Source organism: Rousettus aegyptiacus, unplaced genomic scaffold (genome assembly GCF_014176215.1).
Source record: "Rousettus aegyptiacus isolate mRouAeg1 unplaced genomic scaffold, mRouAeg1.p scaffold_m13_p_4, whole genome shotgun sequence".
NCBI classification, from domain to species: domain Eukaryota; kingdom Metazoa; phylum Chordata; class Mammalia; order Chiroptera; family Pteropodidae; genus Rousettus; species Rousettus aegyptiacus.
In genome coordinates, this window is record NW_023416307.1 from 75635112 (window position 1) to 75652971 (window position 17860).

At 32.5% G+C, this 17860-nt stretch overlaps 1 protein-coding gene and 1 pseudogene across 5 annotated transcripts in view; both read right to left on the reverse strand.

Moving 5' to 3' along the window:
• Positions 1 to 17860, reverse strand: part of EPHA3 (EPH receptor A3) — a 321817-nt gene that overhangs the window by 4703 nt on the left and 299254 nt on the right. For all 5 annotated transcript variants that reach the window (XM_016145836.2, XM_016145837.2, XM_036219075.1 and 2 more), the window contains 3 exons: positions 17073 to 17222; positions 15350 to 15543; positions 4043 to 4198 (listed from right to left, as the gene is read on the reverse strand). In XM_016145836.2, coding sequence (XP_016001322.2) covers positions 4043 to 4198; positions 15350 to 15543; positions 17073 to 17222 — 500 coding nt within the window. The remainder of the gene's footprint in view (positions 1 to 4042; positions 4199 to 15349; positions 15544 to 17072; positions 17223 to 17860) is intronic.
• Positions 4417 to 4535, reverse strand: LOC118602742 (annotated as a pseudogene).

Genomic DNA, 17860 nt, shown 5'->3' on the forward strand with positions numbered 1-17860 from the left:
ATATTTTACCTGAGGTACTCTCTAATCATACTCTTCAGCTGCCTTGATGCTCCAGGAAGTCTAGTAGGGAGTGACATGGAGCTTGTCACTCTTTGTGTAAGCATGCATAATGAAATCTTTACTTACTGTAATGTAGACTATTTTATGTTTATCTCTGCTTTTGAGAATGTGTATTCTACAGGATTGTGATTCTTTATATACCATAGATCTATTTTTAAGATGAATAAAAACATTTCCCCACAACTCTTCAAACTATATCAAAGTCAGTTTATGACTATAGAGTCAGAAAATAGGGCATGTATAAATATATGTGTACAAATTGATAGATCTCACTCTCTTTTTGTTTTCCTTCTATCATTTTTCTTCCAAACTACATATATATTTTATGACTCATTGACTTTTTTCTCTATCTCTTTATTTTCTCCTTCTTTATAAGCTTTAAAAAACAAAATGATAAACATGGATAGCAGAAAAAAGAATGCTCCAGGGTTGTATACTACTGGGTTCACAGACCAGTTTGGGACAACACTAAGGAGCCATCTCAGCTCTAGGGATTTTGTTTCAACAGGAAGCGTCGCGTCTTCTTCAGCTCAATGCTCCCTCATCACTTTTTTATAGATGTATGTCTTAGGTGCACTCTTCAAAAATCTTTTGCATAAACCTGTTTCAGACTTTGTGTCTGAGATCCCAATATAAGCAAATAGATACATAATTTTTTTATAATTAATGTCAACAATTATATTGGAAAAGACCATTAAAGTAATTATTTCTTTATGGTATATTTTCACTTGTGTTTTTATATACTCTCTATTCTCTCTCCCCTTTCCAAAATGTCTTCTACGCATCATCCTGCCATGTCCAAAATTCTTCTGAATATCTAGCTGCTGTGGTCTCAGTAACACTTCCATATGCTTATATTGTTTTGACTACCCTATTCAGAAGGGCGGTGGAAAAATTCAAGACTAAAGAGCAGCTCAAGATTGAGACCAGAGGTTAATAAGCTATCTGGTACTTCAAAGGCAAAGGGATAGGTGATGACACTGAAAATGGCATCCAAGGGTGCAGGATAATGACATATAACAATTAATCTGCCTAATATTCATTCTACACACTTAAATGTCTCTCCAGAATCTATGATAACTTTTACCCCTTTTCACTCTCTCTTCCCTTCTCACATTAACCTTCCTAAATCCACCTTAGGCTATGAAATAAAATTTTAAGAAATATGTTATGCTTATTGAATAAAACTACATTTTCTGGATTTTACTCGAAAATTAGATGACTTGAGTAGCTTGCATGTAAATGAAATCCCTAAACTAATTGAAATAAGTTAATACTTATTTGAATATGAAGCACTATTGACATTTTCCCTTGACTTGATAGTCTCGATAGGAAAAAAATAAAATAAACTTAATATCATTTTTAGGTATCTCTGTCTTATTCTAGGAAAATCTCTAGAGTTATTTTTTCAAAGAAATGATATCTGAATTGGGTCTAGATAGCACACAAAAAAAGGAAGTTAAGGGAATCAAATTCAACAATACACTTGAGCCTGAAAAAGAAGAGATGAAATATCAAGTTAAAATATTTTGTAGCATTTAAGTGAAAATGTTGCTTTGTTAGACTTTCCCAAATTGTTATGTATTAAATATTTTTTATAAATTCTCATTTTTATAGTATAAACTAGGGGTAGGAAGTACTGAGGAGACACAAAATAATTTTTTTCAAGGAGTTTTATTTAGGTCAATAGATCTTAATTCTATGTTGTCTCTGAATTCAGGACAAAGGACAGCAGAAAGAACATTGAGAGACCTGAAATCATCTGGCTCAGTGTGAAGGACCTAAAGAACTAAGTCTCTCAGGAGAAGTCGGCTTTCATTTTGAATGTAGATTCACAGTTTATGTAAATAATTATAATAACAATAATTAAGCGAACATATTCTAGACAGCAAAAAGAGCTTACTGCTCAAAACTATTGTTGAGACAAATACATTGCTAAGTTGGAAATGTAACAAGTTCTGCCATTTCACTTTTTTAAGCAAATAGCTTTCTTACAACATTTACAGCTTATAGTGTCTGAGTATATTTAAAATGTGAGCTAGCAGTCAATTAATAACGTTCTGCCTCATATACTTCAATTTGGTGTTTTGTGATCTAAAACCTGAGTGTTGATATTTTATTGAGAATAAACATTTATGCCTTTGAAAATCTGGCAATGATGCAGAAATATTCAACTTTGTGTTTGTTCTCTACTATGCTTCTGTGCTCTAAGGCAGGTGTCTTGTATATCATAACCCTAAGTGTGTATATTACTAAAATAAGAATTTATAAAAATATTTAAATATATTAATATATCCTGGGATTGTGTCTAATCAAAATAACTACCACAGAAACTCAAAGCATATTATAGATTGGCTCAGAATTCTATTCAATAAACAGTACATTTCCCTTTAAACAATAATGCCAACACATGTTATGTAGACTAGCATGAGTTTATTTTCTAAGAACAGTTCTCTTTAATAGTAATATACTCATCTTATTAGGTACTTTTGTAACTTTTTGTGTTTCTGAATTGAGTTTTATGCCATAAATGATAAACTTCTTTACCTATTTGTTAGGTAGGTACTTGTATCTCTATTATTTACATTGCACTTTCTTTTTTGATATCTAAATGTAGCTCTCCAGATTGACTCTGTTTAAGTGATTGACGGAATGAGAATGAAAGTCTTTAAATACTCAATAACATTTAAATATTTAAATATTGGTAAGAGAGGTTAAGATTTAAAAGAACTTGATGGTAATAGTTTATTTAAAGCAACAAAGATGAAAGATAAAAGGCTCTGAAACAAAGATGGACACAGTTTTCAAACAGATATTATAAGCCACAAAATTGTGGACAATTTTTGGTGTATCTGACCAACACAAAAACTTTTCCTTGGAACAGTTTTCTTTTTTCTCCTTAAGAAGGGGCCCCTAGAGCCAAGTTCCTGCTTTCATAACCCACATCTTTTGAACAGAAATGATTATATCATGGTAAATGTATGCCTTTGAAGGTGCCGATCTATAAGCAGAACTGAACCCATCAGAATATTCTCCTGAGGACTTAGAATTAAGAGGTTTGGGTCTCGACCAGATGGGTACCACACCAAAGTTGTAGGATCTATGGCTGAAAAAGCCATTTTTAACTGCACCCATTCAAGAAAAGTCATTGTAAAGAAGAAAACACAATGATGCAGTTACATTAGGAAGTGAATTGGCTCTAATTCACAGAGAGATGAAGACTCCAGTTTTCAGTTCTTCACTGCCAGTTCCCAATTACTGTGCCTTGTGAATCAGTATGAATTTTATGAATTATTCCCTGGATTCACTCGAAAACCCCTTTTCCTTTAGCCCATGGGTTTCTCATATCAAAGGATTCCTATTACTAAAAGGGTCATGTCTACGAAATACAGCCTGCTATACTCGATTATTGGTTTTTAACACATAAACCGTATTAATTATGATTTTCTGTATTTCTAAACTGAATATAAGCCTTTCAAGAAAATCATTAAAGTCATGTCTTAAACCTATTTATAACTCCATTTTCAAGTATGATATCCTTCGCAGAGAAGACACGTGATAATAAATGATATGTTTATTCAGTAGCTGTGAAAACTGATTTTAGACTTAACGTGTTCCCCTCATCCACATAGTTTTCACTTTATCTTTCTATAGAGGTTAGTTTTTGTTAAAAATAACAGAAATTCAGAAATGCTGGTATATACTAATTATTGCATTATATCTGCTTATGTTTTAAATTAGGGGCTTCAGTCTGTGAGGTTGAGTATGGATATGTATCTGTTAGTCTATTAAAGGAGGTCATAATTCGGTGAAGACACCTATTATAGGAACCTATTGTGAGAAAAGAAGACACATTAACATGCATCAATCCAGAAGGTGTCATTTATGAGGAGAAACCCAAGACCCACCTCAACATTAAACGAGAAAGTGTCTTAGAGGTTTAATGAATATTTATAATTTAGTGAATAAAACCTTTTCTTACTCTGTGGAAATCTTGGCTATGGTGTCACAAGAACTGTATTCCACGCCTGTGAAGATTTCCTTGCACTGTGCTGTCCGGACACCATTAAGCCAGTCACCTGTTGTACGGAAGGTAGTGATGTCGACATTGCTTTGGTCCAGAAGAAGGTTTGATGGCCTGCAAGAAAATAAAACATCAATGGGAGAAATCAGAAGTCAATAGATTTGCTGGATGTCAAAATTGTACACCAACATCATCAGGAACTTTCAGACTTCATGCATTGTTCTGTTTATTTGTGGAACATTTTTTTTTTTTTTTAGGTGAGGCAACTGTTGGTTGACCTTACAGATTGCAAGGACTTTGTCGGTTTATAATCCCTTATTTTTAATTTTTCACATCTACAGCACCAGGTCTTCCTAGATGGTCTTCCATCCAAGTACTAACTAGGCCCTAACCTGCTTAGTTTCCAAGATCAGATGGAATAGGGCTTGTTCAGGGTGGCATGGCTATATATTATTTGTGTAATTTATCTGCCATGAAGGCTTCATCTGTTCAAGTTGGCAGCTTGTAAAAATCCTGTATAATCGTCTTGTATCAGTGTTCCTCTTCTCCACTCATGACTGTTTTTTGAATTATTGAAATTTTGCCAGTGAAATGCATAAATATATCCATAAGTACTTTTATTTTTTAATGTGTTTAACCATTAGCAAAGATGGTGGCAATTTAAGATTCCATATAGCAAACATGACAGACTGAATAATTTGCTGTCCACTTTGATAATGGATTTGGTTTACCATATTAAATCCTTCCCACTGATGTTCCTTTGTAGATATTGTAGAGTTGCTGTCTAAAAGACAGTTTAAACAACCTAGGCTGTACCTACAGCAGGACATAAAGTCAGCGCAGATTTAAATAATGTCATAAGTGTCATTAAAAATAATAATTATAAAAAGAATGGGGAAAAATAGATGAGTAACAATAAATGAAATCTTCATAACAAACGGATTGTGTGTGTGTGTATGTGTCAGTTTATATATATACATATGCACAAACGCTCTCTACAAACACACATGCACACATATATAGATCAATCAATTGATTGATTGTGACTGTTTATTATAATACACAATAAGTCAGCGCTAAGAGGAACTTTTAGGATTGTTAACAATTGCAAGATCTAGTGAATCAAAGGAACTTAAGAGGAACGAAAGAGACCATGTATTATCCCTGAAGACCACAAAACGGAACCTGAACTATGTTTTCCAGCCATCGGTGACCTCTTTAATTGTTCTTTAACTCATAAGACTGAGACTTGTCACCAGGAACACAGTTGATTGTCCTCTCAAGTCTGTCCTCTTAAAACTGTCCCTGGGTTCAAAAAGCCCATAATGTTTATTTATACTTTTAGTTTATAAGTTATTTTATAAAAATGCTATCACATTTTCTTGGTCCAATATCTGCATTATGGCTATACTGTTAATAACCCTTGTTACGTCAGTAGCTTAACTGGTAATGGAACATGGAGTTGGATAGACGGGTAGGGGTTCAAATCATATAGTAGAGCAGGATCTATATTAACTATACATTCTGAGGAAGAGCTTACAGTTAGAGAAGTGCACAAAGGACAGGTCGAAGATGGGATCTCCTGATGCATGGTGCATTAATATGCTAGCAAATTTCTAGGACCTCTTTGATGTAGACCAAATGTCTCTGTGGATGTTTTAGAGATGACTAAATATCCCGTAAAGGTATCATAACCTAATATTTGTCTGATAATCGAGAAGGTACATTTGGATTTTTACCTCTCCAGAGTTATTATTCAGAATGTTTCATGTTTTGTGATATTGCAGTTGAATTTAATCAGCATTGAGATCTTGAAACTTTTAAAAATTATTAAGTTCCCGATATTAGGGTTTTTAAAACTAGAACTTTACGTTTTTATATATTAAAAAATTAATAATTTGCCTAAATGAATTTATCATTTTCAATGTTTAAATTCAACATTTAGAATTAGTTGTCAGAAGACACCAAAGCAAATGACGAATATACTGACATGGATTTTTTCTTACTTTAGTAATGAATTTAGCTCTTTAAGGTACTAATTTTAATGATATTTTTTGAAATAGCATTAATTTACAAAAAGTAAACAATTCGGATACCGTTAAACTGCATTGTGTTTTATCTATAAATACCAACCACCAATTATCATCTGGAATATGTGGTAAAAATTCATGTTCTCATGAGAAAATCTCTCTGTGAAGCAAGTCCTTAAGTAGCAAACACTACCCACATTTAAAAGTAATTTTTAATTGGAAGATTTTTATTATATTGATGATGATATTTCTTCAACTCACTTCCTGATATACAAGATACATGTTAAGTGTTAGGTTAAGATTCTTAAATCTAAATAATCTGTTGACATGCGTTCTGTTGTTGGGGACACATGAAAGAAGTGTGAATTGACTATTCATCTGGCTTTTGATTTAGATATATTAAATTTATTTAATAAAAATAGTCAAATTTTAATGAAATTATAATGCTGTGTTTAAGAAAAAATGGTACTGTGACAGTTTGGTTCTGCTTAGATACTCATCCTCTGTGGAAAATATAGACCAATAGCTAGTTTCCTCCTTAGGATAAAAATCTGTGAAATGGAGGACAGCTGAAAGCAGAAAACTTTTCTACCTTCTTTCCCTTAGGTTAAACTCAAGTACTTCATTCTTCTCTACCTCAAGTGTTTTAATTATAACTAAAAAAATTAAATTATAGAGTTTTTAATTTATGTTTATGTGTTGTGGTTTAGTTTTAACTAACCCTCAGAGGTTATCTTATCTAAAAAGGTAGAAAGAAACAAAAATTAGGCATTATTTTACAAATCATTAATTTTTTTCCTTTAGGAATATAGAAAATACAAAACATAAACATAAATTTTTATAAATTATTTTCATTTGAAACATAGATATAAATACTTTTATGTGATTAAAAAAATTACTCATCTAAAAAACATTTAATAATTGAAAATCTCTCGTTTTGTTTTTTCTTAAGAACTTGAATTATGAAGAGATATACAACCCAGGTTCCAAAACTTACATGATATTTTTGGTTTATTTTAGATGACCATCATAAATGAAATAGCCTTTGTCACTAGCAAGCATTAAATATAACATTGGACCCACTGGATCAATCAATGTCTTAGTAAATAACATTGATAAGAATAACATTAAATTAGATGTGAGGAAATCTTATAAGAAAAATGGGGCAAGATCTAGAAAGAGGACAATAAAATAATAACTATCTGCGCGCATGCGCGCGCACATGCATTCGCGCGTGTGCGCGCACACGCCCCCCCACCACCACCACCCACAGCTTAGATTTCTACGGTAGCTGTAGCATAGAATCTAACATCGGCTCCTGTCGACTCTTGGTCTCATGAACAGCAATACTTTTTTATTTATGGTTTGTGGGTATGAGGAATCAAACCCCAGGACGTTTATTCAGAATATTTATGAAGTGTGCCTAATAGCAAAATGGAGATTTTTTTTCTTCTCAATTCAAAATGGTTTGTATTTTTAAACTCAACACTATAGCCAGACTCAACAAAAGTTTAGAGAAAATTAATATAAACAGATTGAAATAGAACAGGACGTATGTATTAAGGATTAGAATGACCCCAACTGAGTTTTTCTATTTATTACTTGAATCAAAGTACAATAAAGACAAAAAAAATGACCTAATTTCAATGCCAGTGACCTCAGAATAACCAGCTCTGCAAAGTATCATTTTTCCACTCCCAGGATTTCTCTGGGGAATTCAAATAAAAATTGGTTCCTTTCCTCCTCCAAGAGGACAGGACATCTGGAGAGTTTATCAATGGATAGGAATTTGTCTCTCACTGTGAAGAGCCTGTGATGTCTCTTCATGCGCACCAAGGGAATGTGGGCTTTTTGAGCAGCTGCAGGCGCTGGCGTTTTTTTTTTTTTTTTTTTTTTTTTTTTAGACCCAGCCCCAGACATTGGGTCTGAAAGGGAAATTTATAGGCTGGGTGATGTGCACTGTGAGCTCACACTTTTACTGGACAAATGAGATAGATTTCAATCCGCGCAGCTGTAAACGATGTCCTGCAGAGTTCCACCTGATCTTTTACAGCTTTTCATAAATCAGTACCTACTGGCCGCGGACCGCAGTCATTAAAAAGAAATCATGGAAATTACATGTTTGCTCAAGGGAAGCAAAAAAATAACTTTCCTCCCGTTTTTTCTCCCTCCTTGTATTTAGGTTTGTGAATTATTCCTTTATGGATTGTCACACCGTAGCACTAAAAAGGTACACATGTATTTTCTTCCCATCGACTCCTATTTTATCTACAAATTGTTCTGTACTAATTATGCCCAGATACTGAGGAACAAATGTTAAGTAACTGCAGGTATCTAAGAATGTCTTCTCATAGTGACCTTATTTCATATTGCATTAGAAGTCTAAATTACTAATTTGAATGTTTGGTTATTTTTTAACATAAGAAGACTTCTTTTGGTTTACAAAGGGCTTTAGTTTTCATGAATTAAAAATAATAATCAATACACTTTTTGAATGAGTAAGTAGATGCTTCTTACTCATTCTACTGAAGAATAAGTAGAAATAGATACCAATTATATTGGATATTTATGCTATACCACTATAATTTTTTGTTTGTTTCAAGTGGCAACTTACTGTATTTCAGGGAGAAAAACTTGTATTTGCCAATATTTTTAAAATGCAGATTTATAATGATCTTGATCTTTTTATCTCTAACATTAAAAATTCAGATATGAGTAAATGAATTTAATTGTTATCAGTAACTAAAAATATATATATATGTGTATATATATATATATATAGTTCTCATGTAGATAAATAACATATTAAAGAGAAATAAAGTCAATGTGTTTATTTTAATTATCTCTAGGCCTTAAGGACAAAACGTTTAGCAATTATAGCTACTACATCTGGTTTAATATTTCTCAGTGCTAAAAATTACCTACTTTGATTTTTAAGATAAAAATGAGATTCCTAAGTATTTGGTATATTTACTTCCCTCTAAAAAGTTCAATATTATATTTGTTCAATGGAGGAAGTCACCCTGTCAGTTTCGGAATTGGACATCAAAGTCATTTTGAGAAGCAGAAAGTTCTTTGGTCGTTAGACTTCTCTTAAAAGACATTTGTCAAAACAGCAGTTATTCTCTAAAAGAATTACATTATATACTCTCAGAGATCAGAAAAATTTTTGTAAGGCTAATTTAAAGTCATTAACAGAAAAAATTGGAAGTATTATTTACTTTTTTCTGTTTATCCTGCAAGTAAATAAAAATAAATCTCTTCAACGTTAATGATCAATTCAAGGAAACAATATATTTAAAATTATTTTAATTAATTATGTATAGCTGGGTCTTCAGAACCTCCTTTTAAATATAGTAAATATATTAAGTCTTTATTCCATTTCAGCTGCCTTCGCTTTAGAACCTCACTCTAAGTTTATTAAATATATTGTTTAATTCTTTATGCCAAGAATTCAGATTCTATACATTTACAATAATATTGAAGAATCCAATGACCTCAAGTATGAAAATATTATGGCTTTAAAGAACAAGTCATTTCTCTGTTTCATTTGTATGTATATAAATATCCAAAAATAAAAGGATATCTTACTGCCTTCATAGAAATGAATTCATCTCTCATTTTTTTTATTTGGCTTTTTTTATTTTTAAGTTACCTGCATTCATAAAAGTAATGAGCCAATTTATTTAAAGTAGAAACTATATTATAAAACTAGTCTTGCAAAAACAGTTTTCTTAAACAAATTTGCTTATTTCTCTTTTATGTATAATGAATGCATGTGTTGTAAGAGAAAATTTGTTACTGTAAAACCATTTTTCATTTATTTATATAGCACCATTTTCTATGAAGAACTTCTTTGAGAAAGATTTATTTGATTCTTAAAAAAAATATGAGGGGGCTTATTATTTTTATCCTTTTACACATGTCTACTATGATCATGCTTTTTTTTTCTCTTTCTAAATTTCTCAAAAACACTATGTTCAAATTGCCTTTTTCTTTTCATCATCCAACTATAACTAAACCTCTTAAAATTTTGTATCTCATCTATCACTTTAAAAGAATTAAAATATTTCTCTAAAAAGAACCCAATGTCCCTCTTTTTGCTTCATTGAAAGGCTTTTTTCCTCATTTGTCTTTTTTTTCTCTCTCTTACCTGTCTGCACTTTTGGAAAATTCCAAGAGCAGTAGTTATTTGTAGTCTAAGTCTTGTTCCTAACTCTGATTGTGTCTATTTTCCATTTCATATTCTGCTCTATAATTGGTACTGCTCTCCAAAGCTCTAAATAGAGACACTTTCTTTCTCTCTGAGTGAGAGTCTGTGCAGTGGGTTAATGTTCTGAGATGTCGACTAATGTTCCATACTTTCTTCCTTCTAAGATTACCATTCACTGGCACTAATTGGCTCTATAATCGCCTTATAAGAAGCCTGAAATCTCCATTGGCTACCAACATACCTAGTTATATATGACAGAAGCATTCACTCATTTCAATTAGCTTCTTGGCTCCTGTAGACACTTGAGTTAGTGAATTCTGGACTTAGCAACTGAAGCTTTTAGAGGTTTCAAAATCTCTTTGGATCCCTGGGTGGCACAGAAGTGGCAAAGAGAAGCTTAAAAGTGGAACCTGACACATTGGGATGAGGGATATACCAGTGTTAACCTATATGAACCAACACCCTCCACTATTCATAAATTAAAGTTTCTTGATAATCCATGGGATATGAGAATTTTAATTAGAAATAAAATAATTGTAGAAAAATAAAAATAGATACATTCATGGTGAAAATGAGCATTAAAATATTGAGGATTTGTACCCACTAGACATGTTTCTGACTGTGGTTTCTTTTATTATCTTTGCAGAGACAGTGCTCTAAATTTTATGCCTGGATATGATTTTAATGCCTTCCCCAGCTTGAGATGGGAACTTCAAGTTTCCAGTGGGACTTGGTCTCATTGTGTCCAGAATGCTTATCTGTCTTGCAGTCTGTCCCTTCTGCCCTTCCTACCATTATCAATAAGAGCATTCTTCTTGTGGTCCTCCATGTTCAGAATCTGGAAATCCTCTTGGATACTTTGTCACTCTGCACATCTCATTAGTCACCATGTCTTATAAATACTTCAGTAAAACTTTCTGAATTCACATCTTTTTATTTCCTCTGCTGTATGATAGCATGAGACACTGAAATCACCTCCAAATTTCTTATTGTGAACTTCTTCCCTTTCAGTACTTCTTAGGTATAGCTGCCAGAGAACTATTCCATAGGTTGAGTGCAATATATCACTTAAGTATCTTCAGTGTCCCCCTTTTCCTCCTGGATAAAAATGTGGATTTCTAGAGATGACATTAAATCTTTTATTAACTGATGAAATTATCTATCAGGCTACTGCCTTAAGGAAGAAGTGTGAAAAGGAGAATCTAAGCCAAGTGAACTTCATGTGCTACTGTCTTTATATCTGAAATACTCTGGCTTCCTGAAGGAACTGGAAGTTAGCCACTGAGACTAAGTTGTTTAAGTGAAAGTGGCACAGGTTGAAAGGTTGAAACTCTTCTCTCCTCACACATTTGCCCCTCCCTGCAGAAACCAGTTGTGTAAATTAAATCATGTCACCTCTCTGCTTCAAATGCCTTAATAGATTCCTCATGTATTGCAAATTCCAAAGCCTCACCACGGCCTGGGGAGCTTTAAGTGCTCTGGCTTCTGTTTGCTTTCTCAGACTCATGACAGACTCTCCCTTACCCTACTTTTCTTCAGTTTTCTGCCCACTTCCTAGAGCCCTCCAAATGCAATTGCGGTTTCTTATTCCTATGCCAAGATTACTTTTTTGGGGGAGTGGATTTGGACAGGGGTATTCTTTAAGCACAGCCCTCTTTTTCTTTCTTAAAGTCTCAGCTCATTATCAACTTCTCAGAGGGCTGGATCTTTTCTAACTACCTTTTTATTATCTCTCACAACCATCTATTTATTTCCTTCCTATAATCTGTATTTGTCTATTGTGTATTGCGCATCTTATATAATGTAAGCTCCAGGATGTCAGAAATCATATGTCTTCTTCACTGGTCTCTAGATTCTACCCATATCTAACACATAGTAGATTGGCATATAATAAATAGTTGTTGAAAAAATGAATAAATAAATATTTGAATTAAAAAATGACATTGAATAAGCATGACTATTTAAGTTATTAAAAAGAGTCTAGATTCTTTTCTAAGTGTTATGGGAAATTAAGGTTGGCTATAAACAGGTGCCTGAAATCATAGCTATATCTATCTATCTATCTATCTATCATCTATCTATCAAAGAGTTTTTTGATAAAGAAATTACAAGGACTATAGGAAATGATGCTTAGAGTAGGGCAAGAATGGAAGCAGGGAGCATCTTAGAGGGCTACTACAGTGGTCTAAGTCAGAAGGGGAAAAACGTCATAGAAGAGAGTGTTTGTAGATGGAATTTGTTGATTCAGTCATCAACCGAATAATAATGTGGAGAGCAAGAAAATGGTGCCAAGAATTTTTTGATCCTCATTGGTCAAATAAATAAGTACTGGTATATTCAACTAAATTAGAAAGACAGGAGAAGGATGAAGGTATCCAGAGAAAACAAAAAGATTTCAAAATATTTATTTTGAGATGTCTATTAGACTCCTGAGAAGTTTAGCTGTGAAGGGTGGTAGAAAAATAAAAAAGTAGTTGGCAGAGATGTGAGACAAATAGAGGTGATGCTGACAAACAGAATGTCTTAAATTCATCCAAATTCCAGTCTTTTTTCTTGAAGATGCTGAATGAGTAGCTAGAAAAAGACCTGGACACTTGTACATGTAATAAGTTCTCCCCAGCAATTCTTATCATGGAGGAAATTTGAGAAACAATGCAATAAAACATATTTAAGTGACAATAATCCTGCATAAAGAAAGTGCCTACATATGTGCGTATTTGTAGAGGGGAGATGGTTGAAAGAGAGAGAAGATATTTGCTTCTGACAAGTAAAGGGACACTTCTTCTATTCCTCTCTTGCAATTAGAGGAAAGAAGGACGTGATAGGGTCATTAGTAAGTTTTTATTTTGCTGCTAGAATTTTCCATCTGATAGCTTGTATTTTTGCAATAAAGCATGTGGCAAGGGCATCACTGGAAAATTAAAGGTGAAAGGAAATGAGTTTAATCAGCTAAGAAAAAGGATGAAATAAGAATTGTCAAAAGTAGACAAGCAAATTTTGTAAAGGAAAAAAATTAACATCTTTATAGACAACTAGAGGTTGTTGCTAATAAGTTTATAACACATTCCACCCTGTTGTGTATTTTAATGTCAATAAGTAAACACATAAAAACAATTTCCAGAGCTTTTATATGTAGTAAATTAAAATGGATAATACTTTTTTAGAAAAATACTTATGTTTTCCCAAAAATAACATTCATTGTGACAAAATATATAAAATTTATTCAACTATTAAAGAATATATATTAGGATAAATATATAATATATTTCAATAAGAATGGAAAAGTGAATTTAAGGAGTATGTTAAAATTTGGATGCTAGGACATATCCTGACATACTTTGATCTGATATTAAGACTATTTTTCCACATAAAATTGGATTTAAATATCCCTAGATCATATTATATGAGTTAGTCTTTATATTGCTAATGCCATCCTGTGGAAATGGTTTGAATGCCTTTTTTTTATGATATGGAAAGAATTGAAATTATGTTCTTCTTTTTTTTTTTTTTTTTTTTTTGCTATGATTGCCATTGAGTAAAGATCAAAAGAAATGGCTTCAGGGTGCAAAATGAGGACCATATGGCCCAGGGAAGGGCAGGTTTGTTATATCCTGTTAGTTGTTAAATTGTCAGGTGGATTTTCAAAAGAGTCTGTACAGTCTCTCTCTGTGAAGTTTAGAACAGAGATTCACCCCTACAGGATAAGTTATGGGTAGTTTTACTTACTAAGGGTATATCAATAAGTTCAATCTTAGTGACCTTTAAATGTTATTTCAAACAAATAATCATAATTCTCATATATCGATATTTAGACTTTGGTCTGGGTTCTTCTTAGTCATCTTATTCAAATACAATGTAAAAACAGGACCATAAATATTCAATATAATATTCAATATAATATTCCTATTAGGATACAAAATCATATACTCTATCATAGAGTGCATTAATAAGTTCTCTATCAATCTGAAAGTCATTCCTCTTGGTGATTGTCAGTAAAGAGAGCAGATGTGCATAAAAGAAATAAGAAAACTCCTTTCAGTAAAGCTTTGTATTATGCCTTTACATATGAGTCACAGTACAACATCATTATACAGTATTGATACATATCACTTAATACTGTGGATTTATGTGCACACTAAGTATAGGTTCTTTTACTAAAAATTATGTAATTTACTTACAAGAGCACACATCATCAATATATAAAAGAAATATTTTTCTCTTACTTATACAATGAGAAACACCAAATATATTAACACTCCTTTTCTTCTCATATGACCTGAGAAAATTTATCTCACCTTTCTTATTTCTTCTATTACACTTTGTAGGTACACCTTCATTTACATTTCTCAAAAACCTTTAAGAGAACTCAGTGATTCTTAATGGAATATGCATAAACTTTAATATACATTGTTCATTCTGGATGGCATTATAGTTATAATGTATCAGCATTTGTGTTGCTGTTTGGGAACACTGAAGTTATTTTACTCTTAGTTTTATCCTTGGTGGTATCTAACAATGTAATTGGAACACAATGTGGTTGTACAAATATTTGTTTAATTAAGTTGGGGGACATTGCATTCTCTTAGCCATTGCAGTGTTATAGAAGCATTTTTATTATTTTTGAAGATTTATTTTAAATGTGGAATAAATTAGGACTTCATTAGAATTCCTCAGCACTCCTAGAAATTACCATTTGTTTGTTTGTTTGTCTGATTTCTTTTTTGTTTCACTACTTTGGAGTGAAAAGAAGCTATGCGTACTGGATTTTTATTTTCCAAAGACTAAAATGAGCCTGAATGTAAGTTCACTTCTAGTCAAAGTGGAAGTTAAAAATAATTCAGAATTTCATCATTATCATTAAATGGCATGAGCTTCCTTCTGAAAGATTTAAAAAGAAACAAAAATGTCTTTTCAATCTTGAGGAATATAAGTATCAAAAAAATACAGTTGGGGGAGTGGGGAAAAAATTAGACAATACATTCCTTTCAGAATGAGTGCAAGAAGCAAACTCTAATGTGTCACCTTGCTGCTGTACTGGTGATGATCTTCAGGCTGCCTGGGTTCCGGATTAGCTTGTCCAGAATGCTGACGATCTGCTCAAACTTGGGTCTGTTGTTTCTGTCTTTCTGCCAGCAGTCCAGCATTAGCTGGTACAATGCAGCTGGGCAGTCCATTGGGGGTGGCAGTCGGTAGCCCTCATCCACAGCTTTAATTACCTGTGTGAGAAGCAGAGTTTCCAGGCACTTAAGACATGGGACTTCTTTTACTTCTTCATGGGCAGGGCACATTAATATGAATATTTTAAAGTTAAGTAAAAAAGCTCTGATTTTAAGTCGATTAAAAAGACAACAACTTGTCAAATAAATAATATTAATGCTCGAAAATGTTATACAAAGAAAGATCAATAGAAAGAAAGTAGATTTAGAAAAGAAGTGTTTGTAAAGATCTTTTCAGACTAAAATCAAAAGAAATGTTCCATAATGTAGGAAATTCAGCGAATTATAAAGAAATTTTTATTTAGTAATACAGGTTTTATGTAAACTGTATATGAATAAATGCAAAACAAAATAGTATACAGATTTTAGTCATTCCACAGTTCAAATGGCACCCTCCAAATCATAGTAATCACTTTGGTAAAAGCTCATATGCTGCACGATTAAGTATCTATCTGTTTATTAGTATTTTAAAATCATGTAAAGCAGTGATTTTAAACTTTACTATGAATCAGAACCATTTGGAGAACTTATTAATATCAGAGGTGACTAACCTCTAATTCCATAACTCAGGAGTGAGGCCTGAGAATGTGCATTTCTACAAATTCCGAGGCCATGATAAAACTGCTAGTCCAGAGACCACACTTTGAGATGCTCTGATACAAAGAGAATTTGGAAAATAGAAATGTGCAAAAGTGAGTCTGATTTTCCCATTTCTGTTATATAAAAAAAAATAGCTTATTTAAAGAAGTACGAAAGGGTTTTTATATCCAAATATGTTAAAAGCAATTTTATATGTGGTGAGTAGGAAATGAATAAAAGCATCTTAGCTTTCCTTCTTATGTATCTTTGAGATCATGCTCAGTTTCTGGCTAAGCATAAGGAAAAATCTCTGAGTGCTTACCCCACATGCCAAGAGCATCCTTTTACTAAGCATTAGCAAAATATGTCTTATCGAAACAAACAACAAAAAAACTCTTGAAAAATTATAGCACAGTTATAATAGAGTTAAATATGATTTTTTTTCCATCCAGAGACTTCAATTTGCATAACTAAATTCATGTGCAACTTGAATACATTACAAGAAATAACATGTTAGAGACTGGTTGTTTTGGCTTATTTGGGGAAATGCTATATTTAAGTAAACAAATGTTGGCATAGATGCATTAATTAAATCTACAAACAATGGCTGACATATGTATCTTACTAATATTATACAGAAACAATTTTGTAGCAAAAATACTTCAAACATTCCTTGGTATCTATTGGTTATCTTGTTAGTCATTTATTTCCTTACATTTTGTTACAAATGTCTTCATTTTGTCTCATTTCTAAACCCCTGCTTGAGAGAAAAATGTAAAGCCATAGGAACAACTCAATTAATATTCTTTCAAGATTTAGAAGCAATTTCATTTTTTAAGTATTCTATTTCAATGTCACAAACAGGGAGCCACCTGGTTTCATTATGCTCCACTTCTTTGCACAGCTTGATCTTAGTCTGAAACCATAACTCATAGGTTGCAAATACTTACATCCTGATTGGACATTTCCCAGTATGGTCTCTCTCCATAGGACATCACCTCCCAGAGAACAATCCCATAACTCCATACATCGCTGGCTGAAGTGAATTTGCGGTAGGCTATAGCTTCCGGTGACGTCCACCGGATGGGGATCTTTCCTCCCTTGGAATATAAAATCATATGTACATACATGATAAATGCACAAAACATATAATGTACATTATAACCTGGAATCTTATTGAATTTGTCAGAGTGTTTCTCTTCTGAGCTGGAAAGTAGGTTTCTGTTGTTATATCTTGATATTCTTTTATTTTAATGCAAAGCAGAAGTGAGTGGCATACTATTTACTGCAATATTTACTTCCAACTAATTTGGAAGAATTTTAAAACAAATAAAGGGGAAAAATTTAAATTGCTTAAATACTGACATTTTATATCAACTATGGTCCATTAATTAGTCATCTACAACAAAACAACCTGAAGTAGATGTGCTATACCATATATGAGAATTGAATGAGGAATCTAAAATCAACCTTTATTGATTTAACATAGATTTATGCTCTACTATACAATCTTAGTTCATAATGTGACTAAGTTAATATAAGTAAACAAGTTATATCATTCCTTGACATGAGTTCTTATAGGTATTAGTTAACTAAGCAAATTTAAAATAAAATTATACTTCAAAAAAACTCTCTTCAACACATTGATCAGTCACCTCAATTTCTTCACTGTCTCACTTTATAATTATTCACTGAAGTACCTTCCATGTACTGGATAGGCACAATGTGAACTAGAAAG